The 26103-nt window shown below is 32.4% G+C and overlaps 1 protein-coding gene across 1 annotated transcript; it reads right to left on the bottom strand.

The window, feature by feature from the left end:
* Positions 1 to 1643: 1643 nt before the first annotated feature.
* On the bottom strand, positions 1644 to 24614 carry LOC124354497 (alkaline phosphatase-like). The gene is made up of 9 exons (XM_046805006.1): positions 24172 to 24614; positions 21475 to 21534; positions 20904 to 21124; positions 16091 to 16310; positions 8899 to 9050; positions 8235 to 8412; positions 5839 to 6059; positions 4211 to 4442; positions 1644 to 2683 (listed from the first exon to the last, which is right to left on the bottom strand). Exons 1-9 carry the CDS (start codon positions 24215 to 24217, stop codon positions 2406 to 2408), a joined length of 1608 nt encoding a protein of 535 aa, XP_046660962.1. The 5' UTR covers positions 24218 to 24614; the 3' UTR covers positions 1644 to 2405.
* Between the last annotated feature and the right edge of the window lie 1489 nt (positions 24615 to 26103).

Raw genomic sequence — 26103 nt, 5'->3', positions numbered from 1 at the left:
GACCTCCTCCACCTAAGATCCCAGTTGAGTAGCTTTTGAAACCCCGAATGGTCGTAGAAATTCACCAACTGCATTTCCACACATCACCATGGAAGTACTGGACTTAGAATACTTACAAACCTTTTCTGGGTATTTGGTTCTCCAGCGTACATGACTTGTTTCTCTCCAGGATCGTTAGTAAAATTTATTTCGTTTAAAATCGTTTTTTGGAGGTAGCGCTGCAAATCTATTTTACCCAGTCTTTCATTGATACTTAACATTATAACTTAGATCTTGAAGGTTAATGGAAAGCCGTAGTCGCTCATAGTTTCAATGTAGAAAACAGAGGAATCTTCTTACTCTCTGGCTGCTTACCTGGTGTCTTAGTGTGTTGTTGTTTTAGTTTGTAATTTATAGTTTCCATTGGTATTTAAAATATATACCAGCCCTGCGTTGTGTGAAGGTGCCATTTTGCAATTTCTTGTAGACACACTCCAATATTTTTCCTCTTGGTAGTCTGCGTAATGGCGAGAATCCAGCTTCGCTTGTAAGCTCGTACCATCCTAAAATAACAAATGATTATTATAACAAAAATTAAATGATTTTTTAACGTAATGTATCATACTAAAAAAATTGAGTGTGAAACTGGTGTAAAGAAACCCCGGTTTTGCTCTGACAGAGACAAAATAAACATTACAAATTGAGGTAAATTTTTACTTTAGTTTAACTAGATTTAAACTCTATGATTGTAGAATACAATACATTCCCAAGCATAAGTAATCGACACTTACCTGTTGCAAAAAATGTAGTCTTTTTTTATAAACACAGGTATGAATGTAAAACAAAATCCAAAATGATAGCTGGAACAGTATATCTCAGTTATATTGTGATAGCAGTGCTGTCTACGAGAGAAGACATCAACTACTCAGAAATGTTTCTTAGTTTCTTCACCAGATGGAGTTAAATGTTTTATCAACATTGGTAAAAATTAGCCCAGGTTGAAGGTAATTAAAAAATGTTTTAAGGTCAAAACACTTAGGAAGTCCCATTCAAGATAACAAACACTGGAATACTAACAAAGCTTATTAGCATAAAATGTACATTAAAACTATATTTAGGTTCGCCGTTGAGATTCGTCCCTTAAGAGCCGCGCACAGATGAAGTGATTAATGTATATACATATTTTAGGAGCGTACCCACATGGACATTGATAATAAAGAAAGATTTGTAAAATAGAATAATATTGCGTACAATCACGTAAAAGTATGCGTAAAACTACACGTAACGCCCAGCACGGTTACTCAACCAAATCGGTGTAATATGTTTTTAACATTTTGGATACTTTTATTCTGGGTTTCATCTACAACTGAAATTGTCTAAAATTATTATGCAACATGTAGCCTAGGTGAGTTGCACTCTGCACATCCCGGAGTCAGCTTCATACAGCAGAGACTATATACATGAACGGTAAACTGTAATTATTTCGTATTTCTTTACAACTAAATGTCTCGCAAACCATGTGATACTAGACCGACTATACATATACTTGTTTAACATGTAGGACCCGTCACCACTAGTAGATCTTGTCTCGTAATCGTGGTGGTGTAGTGGCGTAACAATCATATTATAAAAATAATTTGGGTAAAAATTTAAAGATACAACAAAACTCTTAAATGTATATATTAACAATACATCATACATCTCGAAATCTCTTACATACATATAGAGGATTAAAATACAAAATATATAATTTAGCAAAGATAAAAAACATCTAAATAGTTTAATATTTAATATGACATATTGAATAAATTGTATTGTATAACAGACAGATATAACACAACTTTAAATAAAAATTAAGGTTTTCTTAATACATGAGATCTTTACATGGAATTATATTATTCCAAACGCAATAGGTTATAACGTTTTTTATTCATTTTTTTAGGAGAAGCCGATCTCCTTTCTGCCCGTCCTCATGGGCCACTGGCTTGTGCGAGGATCTTATCAAATAGAATAAGGGGGAGAGTCGATACAGTACAAGGTCGATGGTACTGATAAAAAGTGCAAGGGTCACAGACAGGATTCGAACCTGCGCTATCTCTAATTCAGACTCAAAGTCCAACGTCTTAGACCGCTTGCCAATCGGCACTCCCGATTTTGTTTGAGCGCTAAAAAAAGTAAACCAAAATATGTTGGCAACCACAAGAAAAAAGAAATTTAGGAACAATTTACAAATACTTTTTCACGAAGTGTGAATTTATAATTGTTATTAGAAAGAAATATGTCTAAATAGATATATAAATTGTGGGCTAATATTTTTCAACAAGGATGTATAATATATATACTCGTATTTTTATTTCATGTTTCACCAACCGTGTATGTTCTTTCATTGTTCAAAACATATTATATAGTATTGAAACCTTTGAGTGTTATCCTGCTCTAAACTCGTTGATAGGTCGTTTACGGACGTTCCTCACCCGAAATTCAGAAAAAGGTTTCTCTACAGGGTGTAAGTAGGACGAATGTGCTTCAGTACCACAGGGTCCAATTTGAGCAGCGTACGCCATCACTATGGGAATATAGTTCTCTTCAAAGCTCCCGACTAAAAGATGAGCCCAGGGTCCCTGGGAGAACACAGCAACGTCGTCACCCCCGTGAGTCGCTGCTAACATTGGCACTAGCGCTGGGTAAGTGTACGAAAGGTCACCTGGAACACAAAGTAAATGGAACATATTAATTATTTAATTATAAATACTTGAGCAGTGTTCCAGATATCTGGTTCTTTCGTTCAGAGTACAACGTAACCTCATATATTATATATCACAGAATGTTTTATTATTATTAAATACAGACGGTTAGTACAGCTATAAGTTTAATTAATATATAAAGTCCAAATTTTCAATATCTTTAGAATATTTAATTATAACAAATCTGGTATATTGTAACTCTGAGTTGGCGTATTTGATGAACATCAATTGAAGTAAGATAACAAGACCTAATATTTGCTACCATCAGATAATTCACCTAAAACAGCGACTAAAAAGCTAATATTCACTGTGGAGTAAATATTACTCCTAATTCTAGTGTGCATGTACGATACGATAATTCACCTAAAACAGCGACTAAAAAGCTAATATTCACTGTGGAGTAAATATTACTCCTAATTCTAGTGTGCATGTACGATAATTCACCTAAAACAGCGACTAAAAAGCTAATATTCACTGTGGAGTAAATATTACTCCTAATTCTAGTGTGCATGTACGATAATTCACCTAAAACAGCGACTAAAAAGCTAATATTCACTGTGGAGTAAATATTACTCCTAATTCTAGTGTGCATGTACGATAATTCACCTAAAACAGCGACTAAAAAGCTAATATTCACTGTGGAGTAAATATTACTCCTAATTGTAGTGGGATAGATTAACTTATTTTCTCTTTAGATACTATCACTTTGTTTGTCGTCACTTCCATGGGTTGTTACCAACGTCACAATCATCGTCTTTGACTCCATCGGTATCAAAGTACAGCAGATATACTAGAACAATGTTAGTTCTTGTGTATTCATTATAATTTAATAGATTACATGAGTAAGCAATTAATTAAAGATTTCGTATATTTTAGTGCATAAACTATTAGGAAATGACGCTGTTAACGCGTATCACTTGTGGAATTCCCTTCCTCTCTAGTATATCCTTTAATAGTCGATACTGGATCGTGTCTGGACAGAGGACTTTAAACAAAGAGTGAAACACCGAAACCGGTTCTTTTAAGACATTTATTTTGTGACATTTCGAGAAATAGTTCATCTGTAGACTTTCATGAAACATAATTTCTACATAGACATCGATTAGTTTTATGACGGTGCATAGTTTGACCATAGAATTTGAATGAGATTTATTGCAGTTTATCATTAAATAGGCTGAGAAACGTTTTCTTTTATCTGTTGGGGGGGGGGGGTGTAAAAATTTCATTTCTGTATGATGTTCTGTCCGTACGTAAACACTTGGAGAATCAAATGAGCCATAGGTTTTTACCTCAGAGAAGCCTGTTATGCGATACGAGATGTTGGGAATATTGAAGAGCTTTTGTCTAATCTATTTATTTATTTTTATTTAATACATATTAAGCGTATTAAGTTTAAATTTATGTTTAATTTTGCAGTTTGGATATACATTTTTTATACTACCGTATTTAAATATATAGATAATTTTATTATTTAACCTTTTACTTACTGAAGTCGTCCATGGACACGTCTCTGCGCAGAGGACCGGCTCTCTGTACCTCGGCACCCGGCCCAGTGGCGTAACTCAGTGTTGTATATGGGAGAAGGTCTTCAGTGGATATTCCTGCAATTCCTAGAATGTCATTGCCCCTGTCAGGATACCCGGACATAGACAAGGTGTGGGCGTGATCTGCTGTCACCACAATCAGGGTTTCCTGGATATCCACCAAACTCAGTGCCGCCTGAAAACCACCCAGTTATTCAACCAACTATTTATATATTTTGTCATTATTTAAATTATTAGTTTTTGCTATTGCCATGAATTAGGTGTAGAACAGTTTAGGTTGTATTTGCTTCGGAGGAAAGTTCCAGAACTGCTTCTATTCTTCTACTTTATTACTACGTACATTAAAATGTCATGCGTTAAATTCAGTTTGTAACGGCTGCTGCAAAATTTAATTACAATAACCTTTGAAAAACTATATGAGTATACATATTTAAAGAAAATAAGTAATGACAAATTTAATATTTATGTGCATAACAAATGCACGCGTATCGTATTTATATATTACTATTCTATTTATCTCTATATTTTCTATATATTTATTTATTGGGTTGAACTGGTTGCCGCGCGATCTTAAGAGGTGGCTATATGGCTATGTGACGTCACATCATAGTGTGGGGACGATACTAACGGGACGTAACGTGACGATGCCGCAAGGTTGGTTGAAGGTTGTTCCCTCTACCCACCTTGACGATGCCGTGCCGGCACCCCATATGTAGCGGAACGGAGCAATCGGGTGTGCTCGGGTAAGTTTGTCGTAGCTTGGATTATTCATACTACATAGTACTATTAAAAATCAAAAATATTTTGTTTGGTGTGTTAATAATGAACTCATTTCAATGATTTACTGCACTTCTTGACTTAAAAAATCCACTACTCTTTTGTTTTTTTTTTTTATAATGGACTTAATAATTTAAAAGAGGTAATTACTGTAGTTATTAACGGAACATTAGTTTATTAAACAGTTATAAAGAACCTAGATATTGAGATATGACTATTACAACGTATTAAATTTATAAGTCTCTGTCAATAAATGGTCTCTCTCTCTCTCTCTCTCTCTCTCTCTCTCTCTCTCTCTCTCTCTCTCTCTCTCTCTCTCTCTCTCTCTCTCTCTTACTGTCCATATAGTAAACCACCTCTAATTATTTCTTATGCATCGCAGAATGTAGCTATTCTGATCTTTGTTCAGGTGTTTACATAAATCATAATAACTAATTTTATGTTGACACCTTCACTTGGATCACATTCACCTATACTTATTCCCATTAACAGGCAATATAAACGGACAAACTTATCAGCCACATTCACTATCATTCATCATAGAGTCGTACTATTTTCTGCCTATTAATTAATCGGTCCAAAAGTTTGTGAGTGCGGGCTCCTGGAGGTTTTACCTTTAAGATTGATCTTATTACATTTAACGGTTCCGATTTGATATACTCGTACCTACTAATTGTTATAGTCAAAGACAAGTAAAAAATTTGGTTTTTGGATTCCAAAAGACTTCCAAAATGTTATTGCTGTGGACGCTACAAGACAACTTGCTCCCTACAAACAATAGAAGTTAGACTTGCCAGAACAGCCTTGTGAAGTTCCACTGTCTCGTCCAGTGCGGTCCCGGCCTGGTTCGAGTGGTGAAATTTGTCGATCTCGGAGCTCTCCACGAATAGGTAGAACCCGTTTTTCTCCTTTTTAAGAAGCTTGATGGCGGCCTCGGTCATTTCCGCTAGACTGGGCCTTAGTCGCTGGTCCTCCTCCTCGTTGTGCGGTGGCATCACACCATCGCTGAACAAACCTGTAATCGTAAACGGAAACGTTTCAATCGATCTGTAACCGAAATTAAACTGTGTAGAAAGTTTTGTGAAAAAGCAGTTTTTAGATTTATTTACATTTATTTATGCATTATTAAAAACTATATCGATTATTACAAACAGAATTTTAATTAAATATTTATTAAATGCATGTGCTGTACAATACCCACGAATTCTACCAATACTAGATTGGTATAGAGAATTTAAGGAACAAGATATACCAAAACAGGAGATCCCAGATTTGGATTTCAAAATATTCAAATATACACCTATAACATATTGAGCATTTTAATTAGATGGATAATTTTTAATTTTCACCATTAAAAACATTTTTACTTCTTACTCAAACACAGTTGCAGATGAACACATGGTGTATATATAATAATCATTTATTATTCAACGACTATTAAATGATTCACAATTGGAGGATGTATACTTTCTTTTTTAATTTTACCTTTATTACATTTTTTGAAAACTTTTCAGGTGGACAAACTGTAGTAAATATGTTTATGTGACATATAATTTAAGGGAGTATTTATTGCAGATTACGAATTTAATAGTTTCGCATTTTATTGTTAAATTTGAAGAAAATACCGATCTTTATCTATAATTTCACTTTTTATCTATTGGTCCACCGTTTACAAACGGAAAAATTTTATAGAAAAAAGAAAGCATACCAGAATGCTTTTGTTAGCTAGAGCTATATAGCAACAGGCCATATGCGTTAAATGTAGGCGTAACAAGATTTACAAAAACTGAAACTTGTATCCGTATAGTTCAAATATCGAGAAATCCAGTTTCTCCTCTTTTCTCTTTAAATTTAATAAAAAATATTTTAAATATATTGCTGGTATGTCATTTTATGGAAATTTGATTTTTTATATAGCTCTAATCCTTCTTCTAACGTTTAAGACACCTTAGCTGACATACCCTGTATTTATGGCACATTAAAATTGCATTAACAGTTCTAAAAATTATAAGGGCTTATAAAATAAAATACTAATATGTAATATAATCGTGTAGGATATACACTACAAAAGAATTTAATAAAGCACCATATTTGTAGAATATTTAGTTAATTATATTACGCCAATATAAGGGAATATTTGGAGGGCAATCCAAGGGCCTTACATGTTGAAATCGTCCCAATAAAGAAATATTACAAGGTTACATTAACGCCAAACGTCCGGTCAGCGTGGGGCAAAGTCCTTGTCTATTACGCAATATTCTTCTCCGGAAAACGACTCCTAACAGACGGATGATTATCGTTTTCAATATCGATTTAAAAAAGTAGAGACAAAGTTTAATACGATCTACTAAAACTATCTAGTTCATCTCCTTTCACAGATATCGTACGTAGTAACGGACAGAAATCTGAGACTCAGCCAATTATATATACCGAGTGATACAGAACGATAGGTTATTATCATGCCATTAAGAACCGCCCAAAAGACTGACACTGTTGCTGGAGGTGGAAATAGGTAGACATTTAGACATTTGAATATGAAAGTTGTATGTTTTAATCATATTTCTTTTAGCATATTATCCGGAAATATATGATGACTTTTGCTTTAAATTCTAATACAATTCTGGCAATAAAGTACTTATTTGATTTTCATTCAGTTTCGGAAAATTGTGTTTGATGTAAAATTATATATTTAACCCAAATACAATGGATTCAGACCATTAATTTAAAAACAAATCTATTATAAATACATTAAATAAAACCACGTTAAAAAAAAATATATATATATATATATTATTATTATTGGGTTGTTTAAATCTCTTATGTGAATGATTTACTTTCATATAATTTATTGTAATAACGTTGATTTAAAATAACGTAACAATAAAATAAAACAGATTCATGCCACTAATCATGCCTGAAAAATAAACAGTTAATTTTTTTTTAATAAGTTTATTTTTTCATCATTAAAAAATAGCAGAATAAATAATTAAGTTAACGATTTTATTTCGCACTTCTTTTAACTAAACCATAAACATTTCCAGAACATCATATAAAATTATGACTTCAAAATGTTTATTTTAGTGTTTAACAAGCAGATATTTCATATCTGGATCTCATGACGATCCAGATGTTTTCGTTAGTAAATGTTTTATATACTGTTAAAAATTGTAATAGAACAGCATTTACTTACCAAAAACATAATCAGTGTGAACGTCAACGTTCTTGAGTTCCTCTCGACTTGTTACATATTTCGCCTTTCCCTTGTGTCTCTTGTCTTGTTTCCACTCCTCTACCAGATTTCGGCCGTCCAACCGCTCTCCTCCATCTTTCTCAGACAAGAACTTGAGCCTTCCACCTCCAAGTAGAACCTTCATAATAAACATGCAACACTTACAATAACATAGTCAGTGTTAGTCCAGTTAATTTTTATGAGATCGTTACATAACTAGACTTTACTTTTAGTTTCTTGTATTTCTTCCACTACTCAACAGGGTTCGTCCGTCGGCACGTTCTCCTTCAACTGTTTTGCGCAAAAACGTAGTCCTTCAACCTCAAGCAGAACATTTATAACATACATGCCAAACGTACAATAACATAATCAGTGTTTGCCTAGATTATGTTATTGAGATGAGATTTTTTCATCGTTCATGAGACAAGATCTAGGGTCTTTAGAAGGATAAAATTTTAAGATTTCCACTTCCGAGGAGAACCTTTATATAGTACACTCCATTTATACGATAATCTGTATGAGTAAATATGTGTTATTATTCAAAGTTTAAGTTAGTGAAATGCGTAAATGGTATGTCAATAAAACAAGTAATATACGAGAACAACTATGTGAAAGAATTCTAAACCTTGATATCCTGCCCGGGATAGTTTTGAATCAGCTGCCGGGCAATGTCTGGGCACGTGGTTGGATCGGCTGGGAGGGGCGCTATGATCTCATCTCTGTCACTCTGCCAGAATCTGAAAGCTGTATGTGCGTAGTTTCCCGCCGGTGATGCTCCTGTAATAATCACATTGGCAGATGAAGTTAATACAAGTCAGAGCAATATGTAAATCTGGTTACTTTTTTTGGAACTTTAACAATAAATACTTATATAATTTTATAGTTTCTAATTGGTTTAATATTTTAATTTATTATTTACAAAGGTTTTATACATTATAACACATTTATTAGTATTAATATCAAAATATCAGCTGTCAAAAGTCATATGGTTATTCAGTATTGACGTTTATTACGGCTCTTCTTGTTGAGTTACAACTGTTAACATGATTTGTTCATATTGCCATATTTATTAATGTAAATTTAATTTATTAAAATCTGTATTTTTAGGCTCAAATAATCAGTTTTTTTATCGTTTAAATTTATTAACACCTTTTATGTTGTATGTTAATCAATATTGTATGTTTATAATGCAATGCAGTCTAAAACAATTGAATAAATGGAATGTAATTTTTACAAACTAAAGTCAACAAACTTTTTTTATTTAATTTTTTTATCTCATTTAAACCTCAGCGTCAGCTATGCCGGCTTCGAAGTGCACTGGTTTTTATTATTATTACATTATTGGACCACCCGGGATTTGAACCCGTGATCTTTTGGTTAGATAGCCGAGACTTTAACCATTAGTCTACGGAGGAGGACTGTCTACAAACTTATTACGAGTGTTTTTTTATATCAATATGATATTAATACGTTTGGATCATCAATTTTAAACTAACAGAAACTAAAGCTTTCAGAGGTGAGGTGGGCATTACAGCGTGAGAGTATGTTAAAATCAAATCTTTGTAACAAATTTTACATTGACTTTCTACTCAATTATTTTATTTTTATACTTTATGCCCTAAAGTCGTATATATTCCAAATCCAACATGACGTACAAAAACAATAATGTAAAATATAAGAGATATCGATATATTATATATATACAGGGTGTTCTGAAAAAAGGTGCCCATAAGTCAGGGCGTGATTCCTCACATCAAAATAAGAAAAAAAAGGTCTAATTAACATAGGTCCGAAAATGCTTAGTTACCAAGTTATACAGGGTGAAAGATTTCGTCTGAATTTCAGTTCCCCTGCTGCAACGAAGCCCTACGGGTATTTTTTGGCTGTTAATTAAGATGTATAATTTAGCGTACTTTATGTAAAATGAACTGAAAAATTGAATAAAACCGTTTCCAGACCTGTAGCTACAGTAAGTTTTAAGATATGTGACGAAATACGCGAAACTTGGTCCCGAAAAACAAGTTACATTTAGGTTTGAAGCAGATTTACTATGTTAAAATGTACAATAAACACAATATATTTTTTCACGGTACTTGTAGAAAATTTAATTTGCGAAGAGAAAGATGCAAAAATAAGTCTATAATAGACAAACGCAAACTTTAAAAAAATAATCCTTAATTACATACAACACGCATGAAAAATAGACAAAATCTGTTAAGCTCTCTACAAATGTAATATTGAAAATAAAACAGCTGTTTTATTAAAATATTTGATTTGAGAAACAAAATAATTTCTATTTAAAAACATATGTTTTAACAATGTAACATTGTTTATAAATAATTTAAATAAACATTACAAGCAGCTATTTTTCCATTGCTCATGAAGTGCGTGTGTTGATCTGTACTTTAATACAAGTTAGTGCGAGTGCCGTTGAAGTTAATTTTTGATAGCTAATAATATCTTATTCATCATGGCAGGTAATATGAATATTATGTACACTAATGGTGAAATGGCAGACATGCATTTAATGTACGGTCTTGCACATTGCAACAGTCGTCAGGCTAGACGACTCTATCAGGAACATTTTCCTCATAGACAGTTACCGACTCATAAAATGTTTTCTTCCATTCATAGAAGGCTAAGCGAGACGGGAACCTTTAAATCTGGAAAAGTTGGTAGAATCAGGACGGCCACGTACAACGTGTACAGCTGAATTGGAGGAGGGCGTGTTGGACAAAAATAGAGAATCATCCTGGAAGAAGTACTAGAGAACTAGCCTTGGATTTCGGTGTTAGTAATTCAATTGTCTGGAAGATTTTACACGAGCAGCAGTTGCATTCTTATCACTATCAAAGGGTCCAGGCTCTTTTGCCTCGAGATTACTTTCCTCGTGTTCAGCTATGCCAATGGCTTATCCAAAGGTGCAGAAATCCACATTTTTTTAAATTACATTATCTTTACTGATGAAGCAAAAATTTTCAAGAATGGCTATTCTTAACACCCACAATACTCACATGTGGGCAATTGAAAATCCACGTGCTATTTCAGAGAACCGTCACCAATATCAGTTTTCTATAAACGTATGGGCTGCTATTCTGGGTGATAAAATTTTTATTAGTTTTTTTACCTGATACGCTCAATGGTGAAAAATTATTTACATTTCTTGGACGACTAATCTGAATGAGTTACTCGAAGATGTGCCACTATACACACGCAAACAACATGTGGTTCATGCAGGATGGAGCTCCAGCTCATTACACATTACAAGTAAGAGAATTTTTAAATGAAGCATATCCAAACAGATGGATTGGTCGAGGAGCCCCAGTAGCATGGCCTGCAAGGTCACCTGACCTCAATCCTCTAGACTTTTTCTTATGGGGACATTTAAAGACGCTTGTCTACGACTCGCCTGTGGATACCATAGAAGAGTTGCGAATAAGGATTGTTAACGGGGATTCAAAGGATACGTGAGACACCTGGGATCTTCGAAAGAGTTCGGCAGTCTATGAGAAGACGGCTGGATGCTTGTATTTTGAATGAGGGGAAACATTTTGAACATCTACTGTGACGTGGTTAGTTTTTTTAGGACAAGTGTAACTTTTTTGTTGAATGATAATTCAGATAACTTTTTTTATGTATGATAATGTATGATTGTTAAAAAATATTTACTTGATAAAAAATAATAGTAAACTCATTAATTTTTTTTTAATAAAACAGCTGTTTTAATTTCAATATTACATTTGTAGAGAGCTTAACAGATTTTGTCTATTTTTCATGCGTTTTGTATGTAAATTAAGGATTATTTTTTTTAAAGTTTGCGTTTGTCTATTATAGACTTATTTTGCATCTTTCTCTTCGAAATTAAATTTTCTACAAGTACCGTGAAAAAATATATTGTGTTTATTGTACATTTAACATAGTAAATCTGCTTCAAACCTAAATGTAACTTGTTTTTCGGGACCAAGTTTCGCGTATTTCGTCACATATCTTAAAACTTACTGTAGCTACAGGTCTGGAAACGGTTTTTATTCAATTTTTCAGTTCATTTTACATAAAGTACGCTAAATTATACATCTTAATTAACAGCCAAAAAAAATACCCGTAGGGCTTCGTTGCAGCAGGGGAACTGAAATTCAGACGAAATCTTTCACCCTTTATAACTTGGTAACTAAGCATTTTCGGACCTATGTTAATTAGACCTTTTTTTCTTATTTTTGATGTGAGGAATCACGCCCTGACTTATGGGCACCTTTTTTCAGAACACCCTGTATATATATATATATATATATATATAATATTATATATATATATATATAATATTTATATATATATATATATAAAGTAATAGTTATAATAAATGCCAAAAATTGACATAAAAAAATCAAGAAGTTGTAAATAATTTGAAATAAAATGTAATTCGTCTGAAATGGGTTACTTATCTAGGTTATTCTGTTTATAGCAAAATAAAAACACAGATTGAAGAAATTTGTAAACAAACTGAGTACACTATGAGGGTTATCATATCATAGGCTCTAATAAGTTGCCAACACATATTAAATATATTTTAACCAAATTTTTAAAAGAGGATTTTATACGACTCGATCTGTTTTTATGTATTAATGTCCACAGATTCTTTTTCCGAAAAAACCGATTATCATTTTTCTCTTTTTACACGAAAGAAGGCTAGCTCGTAGATTTTTAAAAAGGCTTTTAAAAAGATTTTTACCAGTATATTGCTAGGGAATTCTTAGATAGTTTTACAAATACAAAGAAAGAAAAGGAGAATATTAATTTTAGAATTGAGTTTTTTGCAATATTATTACAACTTACCTCAGAATAGCAAGAAAAGAAGCTTTTTTAATTGGCATCGAAGTAGGACTCTATTGGAGTTGATATCAAATATCCGTCCTGATGTAATGGGGCAGAACGGAGTCTTTTGGAGAGAATTTGGATTCGTTTTTAAATATTTATACGATGTGCTGTAAGAAGCATCCTAATTTACATCTAGGTTCCATGTTATGATCCTCTAAGAGTACTTTCAAACTTAACATGAAACAACAAGACGTAGGTTGCCGAGATGTAGTGTTCTCCAATGGCCATCACTTTAAGCTATATACCATGACCTTTGAGAAAGTTAATGAGACAGATTTTGGTACAAAGATTGGAATTGTTAAAATCACTGTAAGTTATCTTTAGAGATGTTTCCGGAAACCATCCTAGTCATAGTACCAGATAACGCAAGTTCTACATGACACGGAATAAGTTATAGAAATGTAGTTTTCATCTCTTTCCTTCTATCACTTACCTTAAAAGGCCAGGGAACAAAACGTTTGTTGTTCATATGACAATGTGGAAACTATCTAAGAGCAGCGAGGGAGAATAGAGTGCAGAGATTTAATTCAGAATAAAATTAGATTTCCTCGGAGATATCATCGCAAATTCACACCTCATGTTAGGCTTCCAGATGACGCTTCTCTAGGAGTCCTTCGAAATATAGTAAAGATAAAGAAGACGGAGTAGCTTGCTGAACAGTTTGTTTCTTCTAATTACCACCTCACGGATTTATTGAACATTTCCCTTTCCCTATTCATGTTCCGAGTGTCGTTTCTGTTGGAGACCGTGTAGAATGTATCTTAGAGCAATGGGATAGATGAGAGGGTTGCAATTAAAATTCTTAAAGTAAACATTCCTTAAACCGGAGGCACTATGGGAAATCTTTATTTTGATTTCAGGATTAATCCATGAGGCCTTCCTGGCAAGGAACAACAAAACGGAAAAGTTTGAGTGCCTACAAATATTTCACTTTTTTATTTGTTGGTTATGAGTTGTGTCCTAGTTTGCGGCAGGGAGAACCATACTTCAGTAGAGACGAAGGAAAGAGTACACCGACTGTGATGTGTAGAAGTCCAATTTCAACTTTAAAGTTGCAATGGTTGCAAGGGTAAGTTTCGTCATACATATATATGTTCCAGATAACCAGTTGTAAAGAACCCACAAAGATTTGTATGCAGAGCAGAGGATATACTTCTAGGACTAAATTAGTTTAGTTGTGATTGAAAAAAAACTATTCCAAAACTTTTAGGTATGTACCATAATGTGGACTAATTGTGAAATATACTTCATAGACAGTGGGCCGGGATGAAATTCAGAGATTAAGATTTCTATAAATTCCCGAAAACTTCAGACATGGGATTTTCAATTTAAGTTCGATATGTAGAACTCTCGGTCCTTTAAAAAACTCTGTTTAACATATCATGGAGTTATAATTTAGGGTGTAATATCTTAATGAAATTAATAATCCGTGTAAGATCAACGTTTCATTTCTTAACAAAATAACGTATCTAATAACAGTATTCTCTAGACATCAGGTGCTAATCACTAAACATTTTCACCTGTATTATTGATTGAAGTACATACTACAGAATACTCGTGAACAAAATTTAAAAATTATACATTTTTTAGCAAAACACATCCGACTTCAAAAACCTGTTAAATACGTAAATATGTTAGGATTTGATCAATGACCAACAACTTCAATATTCTATATTGGGTGACAATGGGTAACAAATATATCCAAGACGTCCGTAGGTGCTACGCTCGAGCAAAGTTTTAGTCCCGCAGTTAAAATGTTCACTTATATTGCCGCTGTTTTACTGTACACTTCTTGAAACACTCCACGACCGCTATCTCGAAGCATTCCCTGATATCAGCAAGTTTGAAGGAACAAACATGGTTATAAATTACTGTTTTGCTATACGATGCTTAATAATAGCTCATATATATTTCATTTTCGGAGTCTTAAATTGCAGGCACCTTGAGCCTTTAGATATTGAAACATAAGAGGGTATAAATTTCATTTGGAATTGCTGATGTTTCTGCAGTATTTCTTTTATGAATCTTATATATTTGACGAGACAAATATTTATTTAAACAGAAATTAGAATTTTTTTTGTTTGTTCTGGAAAACAAACTAGAGAAGGCCAAGTTGTTCAGAGAGCCCAATGAGTCCGATATTCATTAGTCTTTCTCAATCCCCCCATAGCACATACACACTCGCCCGTAAACTCATCGTTTGTGACAACACCAGTTGCTTTACCCTCTGCGAAGGCCAAGTTGTTCAGGAAGCCCAGTGAGTCCAAGGGTCGTTAGTCTTTCTCAATCCCCTATAGCACATACACACTCACCCGTAACCATCGTTGCTGACAGCACCAGTTGCTTTACCCTCTGCGAAGGCCAAGTTGTTCAGGAAGCCCAGTGAGTCCAAGGGTCGTTAGTCTTTCTCAATCCTCTATAGCACATACACACTCACCCGTAAGCTCGCCGTTGGTGACGACACCAGTTGCTTTACCCTCTGCGAAGGCCAAGTTGTTCAGGAAGCCCAGTGAGTCCAAGAGTCATTAGTCTTTCTCAATCCTCTATAGCACATACACACTCACCCGTAAGCTCGTCGTTGGTGACGACACCAGTTGCTTTACCCTCTGCGAAGGCCAAGTTGTTCAGGAAGCCCAGTGAGTCCAAGAGTCATTAGTCTTTCTCAATCCTCTATAGCACATACACACTCACCCGTAAGCTCGTCGTTGGTGACGACACCAGTTGCTTTACCCTCTGCGAAGGCCAAGTTGTTCAGGAAGCCCAGTGAGTCCAAGGGTCGTTAGTCTTTCTCAATCCTCTATAGCACATACACACTCACCCGTAAGCTCGTCGTTGGTGACGACACCAGTTGCTTTACCCTCTGCGAAGGCCAAGTTGTTCAGGAAGCCCAGTGAGTCCAAGGGTCGTTAGTCTTTCTCAATCCTCTATAGCACATACACACTCACCCGTAAGCTCGTCGTTGGTGACGACACCAGTTGCTTTACCCGATGCGAGTGCCCAATTCACCAGGGAGTCCACGTGAGTTCTAGGATCATTAGACTTGTTGCAATCCCCAAGCGGTACTTCAGCACTGACTCCTATAGTGCCAAAATTAGCCTTGACACCGCCCACATACGAAGTCGATGTGCTTGCAGAGTCCGCTACTTGTTTATCGACGCAATAAGTCTGAAATTTATGAAAGTTTAGTTATATTTTATATAAGCTATCTCGTTATTGTGAGATGTATAAAGCTTGTTTCTCGTATATACTGTAAATATAAGTACCATTAACAACCTGTAATTTTATTAATGGTAGAAATATTAACAAAATTATCATTCAATAAATGTTATTGCTTAGCAAATAGTTTTTTGTTTAAGAAACTTAAATAAAAAAATAAAATAATATATTCTTTTAGCAATAATGTCAGGTGGTTTTTAAAATAAATACAATATTTAAGTTTCTACAAATACAGAAATATCTTTCAGAAATATAAATAAAAAACTCATCTAAATATGTTTTTATCTTCCATATAAAACAAAACACAGAATACTGTACTTATTCACATATTTTTAAAGTATAATTTTCTGTGCTTAATATATACTAACAACCCCAAATTCTAGATGAACTACATTCTCTTTTTAATTTTCAGTTGGATTTACTTTAAGTTAGTGTCATATAAAAAACATGCATCATTATGTTGTTATTTGAGTCTATATTGTGAAACATTTAAAAAATACTTATCGAGATATTAGGATTATTTAAACGATTCTAAATATATATAAACAGAAGAATATTCATATAATCTCCAAATCATTCTGATACATTTAAATACTCTTAAGATAATCACTCTCAAATACTCTTAAAAGTAATTATAATTATTATATATATATATATATATATATATATATATATATATATATATATATATGCCACATTTATATAATTCATTATAATATATGTAATGTGAAATGTGAAAGTCTGTGAAGATTTTCGGATATTTGGATGTTTGTTACTCTATCAACACCTATTTGGACAGATGTCGATGAATTTTGGCATGTACATTACTTAGATATATGAATAGAATACAGGAATATTCTTATTCCAGATTACAATCCACAAATACTGTTGAAAGTTACTTAAAGAAATGTTTAATAAAAAAGTATGCATTCAAAAAAATTTTCAGCAAAAAAAGTAAATGCTGAATCATAGAACGCAACGTGTCACGTAGTAGGCTATTAGCTGTCGTTGTATGATACATATAGTAATGACAATTAATATTATTATCTAACCTTAGTAACATATAGAAGCAGTGACGATTCGTTTACTCTGGTTTGACTGAACATAGAAAATATTTACAAGAAATTTATATTCTTTGTCATTATGGGACGGCATATATACGGTATATAGTAGTAGCTGGCAGAATAAATCCGTAGCCCGCGCTTTTAACGAATAGGCTACTCGAAGAGACCGGGTACTAACTTGATTCAACGATCTATTCCCTTCATGATTACAATTTGAGGAAAACGATCAAATTCAGTGTGCACTTAATCTAGCAAATTAAATCACAAAGCTATAACCAGACACTAAGCATTTTTTATGACAGAATATCGTCGAGAGAACATTATTTTTTCTTCATTGAGGATTGCGATACTGATTAAGTATAAAAATGTGGATGTAATTAATAAACATAACCAAGTAAAAAGGATGATTTAGCACACAGATCGGGAAGCGAGAGGATATATTGTAGTTTATAAATTTAAATATGTTCATACCTAAAAAATAAAATTACGTATTGAAGTCTTAAAGTTTTGTCATAAGATTCTCAATATACTAAATGAAATATTAATATGTGAGATATTAAAGACTTTTAAGCAGTTTTTTTTATTATTGCGTTTCGTTTCAAATCGAAGTTTTAAAGTTTTAGTGTTTTACATGCCACTTAAAAAGGCTATGACGTATATTATTCAGCAGGATATTGCGTATGAAGCTACGGGTTGGTTATGAAGCTACGTGTGAGTAATTAAATAAAGATAAGAATCATTTTTAAAAAACTGGAAATGAAGAATATATTTCAGTAATTGACGTTTTTTATGAAGATTTTCAAAGTATTTTTTATTTAGTTTTATTTTTTGTATTTGGTATGATATTTAAAAGGGATATTGCCCATGGTTTCCCTCTTATTCAGCAGAAAATTACATGCAAAGTGACGGGTAAGTCCTTGTAGTATTAATACTGCATTACATCAGATCAAAACACAAATATTAAATGAAATATATTAAGGGGGTTATAAAAATAAAAGTCTAAAAATACGATTTTTGTTTTAATCCATTTTTATATATGGTTAAAATGATATGTAATATGTCACAAGACATTAGACGTGTACCGCCTAAAGAAAATAAGACTGTGAAGCTCAAAAATTAAAAAAGGAGCCAATCAGAAGTCTAAAACTGCTTATGGAATACTTAAAGAAGAATTGAAACTCAAGGACAGTGAGGCTGGACCTCCCTATAAAGCGGGGCTCAACTAAAAATGTAAATGTCTTACAAAATCTTCGTTTTTAACTATATATTGTACCTATTCTCAGAAAGTTTAAAGCTAGAGCTTTTAAACTTTTCCTTGAGTTCCTAGAGTTTTTCTTGATAATTGATTAAGGTTTTGATATTTAAAAAAAACAATAAAATTTAAAAAGTAAGGCATTATTTACGATTTTTTGGAATACATTTTCTTTTAGAAGAAAAGATCTTTTGAAGGAGAAAAAATTCAGTGGGTAAATGAGGTCTTATTTTACAATTAAAGACAAATAAACATTTTATATTTAAAGAAGTTTAGGAGAAAGTTTACATCAAAGTATCCGAATTTAACATGGGTAATTTACACCCCCTTTAAGGAATGCAAAAATATTATCTTATTGTATATTAAAACTAAACTTTTTAAAATCATTTAAATAAAAAAAAACCTATTGGTCCGTTTCTTGTGTAGACCATATTGTTTTTCACATCTTGTAAACATCGTCTTCCATTAGTACTTCGTTCTCGTCGTATATGCCGTTTATCAAGTGTTTCTTAAGATCTGGTTCATCTTACTGCCTCTGCAACTTCTCTCTCATATCTTCGTTTCCACCTATCTTCAGCTATCATGGGAGGACATCGGAATGACACCATCATTTGGATCAATTAATCCCACACTTTAATGCAACATGATGCCGTAACCTTTGATTAACTACTAGCAGCAGCTTTCTCTGCAGGCTCATCAACTTGGCTTTTTCCTGTTCCACAAAATTCCATGTGCCATAGAAGATACTATACCTATATCCATCTTATAACGGTTTAGAATTTGTGGATTGTCAAAAATTGTAAACTATGATTTTAAATAGTTATAAGAATCAAACAGTGTAATTATTATATTCTAATGCTCTTGCAGTTTATCTTATTTACGTTTTATTATGATTTATGGAAATTACAAATATTATGGAAACTAAGGTTTGTAAGACTGGTTTGTTAGGTTGGTAGGTCACTAAGACTAGTGTACAAGAAAGTAGCTTTAAAATATTGGATTAACTTTTACTCCACGTTAATACCCACCTTCTTAGAATACAATACTAACAAAATCCTCCATGTTCTGAAGCTTTTGTTGTAAATTTGGCCAACATACTAAAAATGGTCTCTACGTTATTCTTTAAGAAAAAGTTTTTTAACCATAACTTACGAGTATATCAAAACATAAATTCTCACAAAATGGAAAAGTAACTAGTACGTCAAATGCATTGTGGGTAATGAACTCACGAACCGTTGTTTTGCTAGTGTTAGTTACTGTTCAGCAGTATTGGCGTTTTCACTACTAATTATTAACTTTGATATGTTTCACCTTTTATTCTATGACTCTTTGTTTCCTTTATAAACTAAGCATGTAAAAACTGTAATACATAATATCTCAGATTCAAGATTGTATAGTCCACAAGAACTTCGTACGTGTGTAACGGGCAGGTTAAAACTTACGTCGTAATAGCTCAGTTCATATTGCATGATACTCGTGACTAGGAAATAATTTTATGCATATAGCAATTTGCAACAATATTAATTTTTTTCATGTTTCCTGAGTTCATAAATTTTCTGGCTTTAAACAAACAATTTTATGGGTTATGACAACGCGCTGTCGCTGAGATGGAGGTAGTGATTTTTAGTGTCAAACCTATGTTTACTTACAGCCAACATATCTTTATTGCAGTCAAACATTATTTTCTTATAACTATGTATATCCTTGTGGCCCCAGAGATATGGTAGGGCTAAAATGTAATCCTACAAAGATTCATTCGTTGAGATTGGTTTGCTGACACTGCCTGTGTATCTTCGAGGTGATACTCTACTGCCATCCGTAGTGTATTTTGTTCTACGTGGTGAATTTCATATATATATAAAGACAATATACACGTAAATGGGGTCTAATAACATAGACTCACTGCTCCTGAGCGTTTACCATCTCGGATGATTATCAGCCACACCAATAAGCTCATTGGAGAACTCAAAACTATTTACAATTTCAGTCAGACTACAACCTCTCTTGGCATCTAGGGCACTTTGTTCAGTTGGCGAGTTCATGATGAATCACTGGGATGATTCACTTAACTACAACGAAAGAATTTTTAACCGGATCTGAATGTTATAAGGGTGAATGTTGTGTAGCATAATATTTGTATAAACTTATTGTACATCAGACATTAACGATGAAAATTTTACATTGTTATTTAAAGCTTATTTATAACATTCATATTCTTATTCTCACCTTCGACAGACCTGTGTAGGGAAAGCGTTCGAAACTCAGCTTGGTGCTCTCACCCGACTGGTTGAACAGTTGACCAAGATATATCCTGCCTGCGGTGAGAGTCGAGATAGACATTCCGTCTCCGATGAACAAGATGAGGTTTTTGGCCACTCCTTCTATCGGTCTGACCTTCAGCCTCTCGGCCAGAGTCTCCTCAGCCATCCGCCTCCAGTACTGTATTTCTGCACCAAATTTCAGTGATAACGTGGTGGTACTACTTGTCTAGAACTGCTTAAAAAGTAATTTCGTAAGTTTTTAACTGATATGTTGCATAGAAATAATGCAAGTGCAAAGTAGCCCACATTTTTACCAGTGGTATTTGCTAAACTAAAGTCAGATATTTTATTTAAATTCATGGTAACAAACATCAAGGAACTTAATGGTGCTTATTAACTATCAAATTTTTAATATTTATGTGTTCATGTAAAAGCCTAACTAGAAAAGTGCTCTGTTAGGGCACACAATTAATTTTATTTTTATTTCTTTATCGGGAAGTTTCGGAAAAAAGCCATGAGTTTTTGTTGTACCTCACCTTTTTCCGATGGATTGGGTTCGCCATACGTTTTTGCTGATACCACAGTTAGTTCTAATCCTGGAACATAAGTACAATATATAAATAATTTTAAGTAGGTCACGTTAAGTTTGTGTATCTTAAACTAAAAGATTATTAATCTATTATACGTACTGTCTAATACTGTTTAAAGATGAAAATAAAAATAATGAAATATAACTTACATTTAAAACTAGCGTTTCCTGTTATAATGAACCTCAGACAGTTAACATCTGAGACATAAACATTCGTATGAATTAATATATTTTAAAGTTAATAATTAAACAAAATTAAAAATCATCTGCAACAAAATAAACAATCTCTTAGTATTCGTTTTACCTCCTGACTTTAAATTTAAATTAACACGGATACGGGTATGCTTACTGAGTGTAAGGATCTCGATCTGGGATCATATAATAAAAAATATAATTCTTCAGCTCCACCATAAAATAAGACCGACTATAAATCGTCTTAATGGTATCTGCAAGGAGTAACTTGAAATGAGGGTAACATCAAAAAAACGTAACATAGGCTTGAAAACAGTACTTCTACCTTCCGAGATCTGCAAAACGATACTTTCCTTCTGTTGATAACTAACTGAAAATATAAAAACAAACTAGGTTTAAGAGAGAGAAACACACAATAGCACAATGGTGGCCATAAGCTAGAAGTAACAACCTTGTTGTGCCAATTCCATGGGTTTTATTTACAATAAATGCTTATAATAAAAATAATTGTTTTATAAACTTAAATAAAGTACTGAGATAAAGTACTTACTATGTCTGATTGTCTTAACCAATCAAAGAACATTATCAGTAACCAGTACCACCAGGAAAATGTAACTCATATTATTATAACAAATGTATTTGTATATACAATATATTTTACGATATAGTACACAGCTGGTACCTCGGATGACTTGACACACAATATTGATTCTTGATGTTATAACAGTATACGCACTCACGACAAATTTATGTAATGATATGTAAAAAATATATTCTATATCAGTTTGATCAGTATATTTTTAGATATATATAGTCCAATGTATGTTATGCAACACGAATTATATTGCAGGAGTTAGTGAATCTTTACATTTTAACAGGATCTACGGTTATTAAAAACTGAGAAACAGAAATGAAGACAATAATATCCGTATTATTGTGACCACTGTTCTTTTAGGCAGTGCGTAAAAAGGTATAAATTATTTGACCTAGACGGATTGAAATAGTCTGATATATTATGTAGTTTGGCTTGTATGTCTATTGCAGCTATGGTGGGAAGCATTGATTCAATTATCACTTTTTATATCGTCAATTTTAACGCCTTTTCTGAAGCTTAATACTGAGTTTAAGGAATTATTCTGAACGAGGATAAGCGCTCTAAGGTACATCCCGCAGCTAACTTGAAAGCAGATCGCCCTTGTTTTGAGTAGTAAGATTGGTTTGTGTCCACCTTATACCAGAATCTAAAGCCTGCAAACTCGGCTATAGGTGAACCTATTTATAATATCGTCAGTATAAAACTAGACATAACCGTTCTGTACAGGTTTTTTCCACATATTAAAACTAATACTTACCAGTTGATCAGTTATTTGTTTAATATAAAAATTTACCGTGTAAATAAGTAATTATCATGTATACACCCTTATTCTCGTTCATACAAGTTAAGATGAAAAATCTGGTATGTTTATAAAAAGGATAAAATGTAGATTTCCTGATAAATTTGAATTATTCAATCATTAACATATATTTAACCTATTAAGACTAGTTGGCCCATATTAAACTTTAACTTAGTTATGTTGAATTAATTTTACTTTCTTAGTTTAAACATTATGAAGTTCTGTAAAATATAATTAGCTACAACCTCATTACCGGAACTTCTACTATGGAATTCAATTTCCATACTGTATAGTAGGCCAATACAACCAATCCATTGCAAATCTGTGAAAATATCAAGAAGCTCATTTGTAAGTTACATATTTATATTGTATTTACTCACTTCACTTATCGATAACATAGAAGAACAAATAGAACGCCAACGCTTGCACTGATGCCTCATGGTAAGGTACGTGTAATATTATTGTGTATTAACCATTGCGTTTTCCACATAGTATTCGTTTTTTTCACAGATATTTTACTACATTTTGAGATTATCTTTTCGTAGATAACTTTGTTGAACACAGAGTAAAAATTAAATTATATAAATATGTTAAATTAGATTGTATTATTAGTATTCAACATTAATAACTTATGTATAGAAAAAATCTGCATATAAGTAATAAATGTAAGTCTTTTATTTATTTACAATAAACAACATTAAATCAATAATTTTGGTCAATAACATTCCTACATCTTAAATTATTTTCATACTTTGTTAATTTTCCTGACGAAAACCATATATGTATTCAAGGTTAAATTTAAAAGTTAATATATTGATAATTGGTGTTTTGGTACAGTAATATATCATAACTCACCCTTAAGCACAGTTCAATTTTTATTAATATATGTAATTAAACTGGAATTCCGAAAAAATACGATACATACGATAAAAAACCAGTTAACTTCGCAAAATTAAAGTGTGAAAAATGCCAAATTTTAAAATTATACTATTTTACAAATATTCTCAAAGTAATAATTCCGTGTAAAAGTATTAATTACTTAATAGTAATAAACTGACCTGGCAGTGCGATCAGAGCGAGTAGTAAGCGTAGACCAGAAGTCATGGCGACCTGCGGTGAATACAGACCGTCGTTAAACTGTTACCTTGTTAAAAGTCCATCTCACACACTAAAATGATGATCTAGGGCATTGAAGTTATACTTGGAAAAAAACCAGTATGGCACTGAGAAGGGAATTGCAAACATGCCAAAGTTTATTACCTGAATATCAATGTTGAACATTAACTTTATTACACTTTCGTAGTTCTTAGTGATAACGCACTATTTGCTTCAGGTATATGGGTAGCCAGTGTTCAGACTGGCTAGTACGTGTGCAATGTTAGGTTTCATTTGAATAAACATGTTTAATAATAGATCTTAGATACTCGATATAATAATACTCTAAGTTATGACACCATTTATATATTTCAAATAAATATGGTTAATAATAACGTTATCACCTATAGATGAATTTCAAAGCTTCATTTGTTTAAAAAATGGTAAGAGTTGTGCTAACAATTCAATAATATAAACAGCTTGAGTAGTAAATACAGTTAAAACATAATATTACGTACTTGTGATAAAAAATATGAATCAAATAATAAATTTGTACGCACTAATACATATCAATAATTTATTTGTTTGGAGTTACATTTCAAAATTTTTATAGCCTATAATATATATATATTGTGTGAATTAGTTATATGAAACCCAACAGAACTGTAAAATACTAGTTAAAATATTTAAGTAGTGAAAAAAATATATATATATATTTATTTATTTATATATATATATATTTTTTTATATATTTATTTATATATATATTATATATATATATATATATATATATATATATATATATATATATATATATATATATTTGAATTTACAAACAAAGCGATCTATCTAAAATTGTAACTTTGTTTGAACGGAGCCTATTCTGGAAAAGTAGGTTTTCGGTGGCGTTGATTTGACTCATCCAAACATTAGATTTGAGCTATCCCATTTGACCAAAACTTAAGGGGGGGGGACTTGGATTAATTGTAAATCCATACAAAATGGTATAAAAGTTATATTATTACAAATCATCAAGTTTATTTGAAAATTCTCAAACTTCATAAGGTGAGGAATGGAACACTTGTATTTAAGTTGAAGAACTTGGCAAGAAACTAAAAAATCTAAGTTAGCACAATTAACAAAATTGTATTTATTTGCAGTCATTTTTAGTCAATTCCTGGAGAAAATAATCTTTTTTTATGAAAGTTCTTTAGATTCTTGATTCACAATTACGTGGTGAATTTAAAATCAATTTAATGGTCCATATAACCTGTATCATGATAATTTCGATTAAGCCTTTTACAACACTTTCCTTCATAACTTGGGATTGAATAATGCATAGTTGCTTTTATATTTCGGAGAAAAGTATGGCTAAAATAATATTTTTAAATAATTAAAATAAAAACGTTTTCTTTACTGTTACTTTGATAAATTAAATAAAACAGTGCGCCCGGATATTCAACAACACATAACTTATTTAGCCAATGTAAAGTTATTTTTGTCAAGACTAAAATGGTGTTTCTTAACATGAGAAGCCGAAGAACAAAAATCTACAATGAGATAATTTTTATACCTCTTTGGTTTGTCTGGATACTGTCTACAAACCTTTTATTTCTCGTTGTTGAAGACGAGGTAAATTATAACACAATAAAGAATTAGTATCAGAAAATATGATGAAAAAACAAATATGTGCAGCATTCTAACACGATAATGGATACTATGGCGGCTTCCCTTACTTCAGCTACAGTCATACTGCATTAGATTTAAATTAGTAATAATGCAAACAAATTTAAATTATCAAAACAATTTTGGGGTGGAGAGCCACATTAAGTCAATATATTTTAAACTTAAACTGCCGTTAATACACATCCACATGTAGATGTCAGGTGAAGGGT

This window comes from Homalodisca vitripennis, chromosome 2 (genome assembly GCF_021130785.1).
Source record: "Homalodisca vitripennis isolate AUS2020 chromosome 2, UT_GWSS_2.1, whole genome shotgun sequence".
Classification (NCBI taxonomy): domain Eukaryota; kingdom Metazoa; phylum Arthropoda; class Insecta; order Hemiptera; family Cicadellidae; genus Homalodisca; species Homalodisca vitripennis.
The sequence above is the reverse complement of the archived record's forward strand: the minus strand, read 5'-3'. Positions and strand labels throughout refer to the sequence as shown.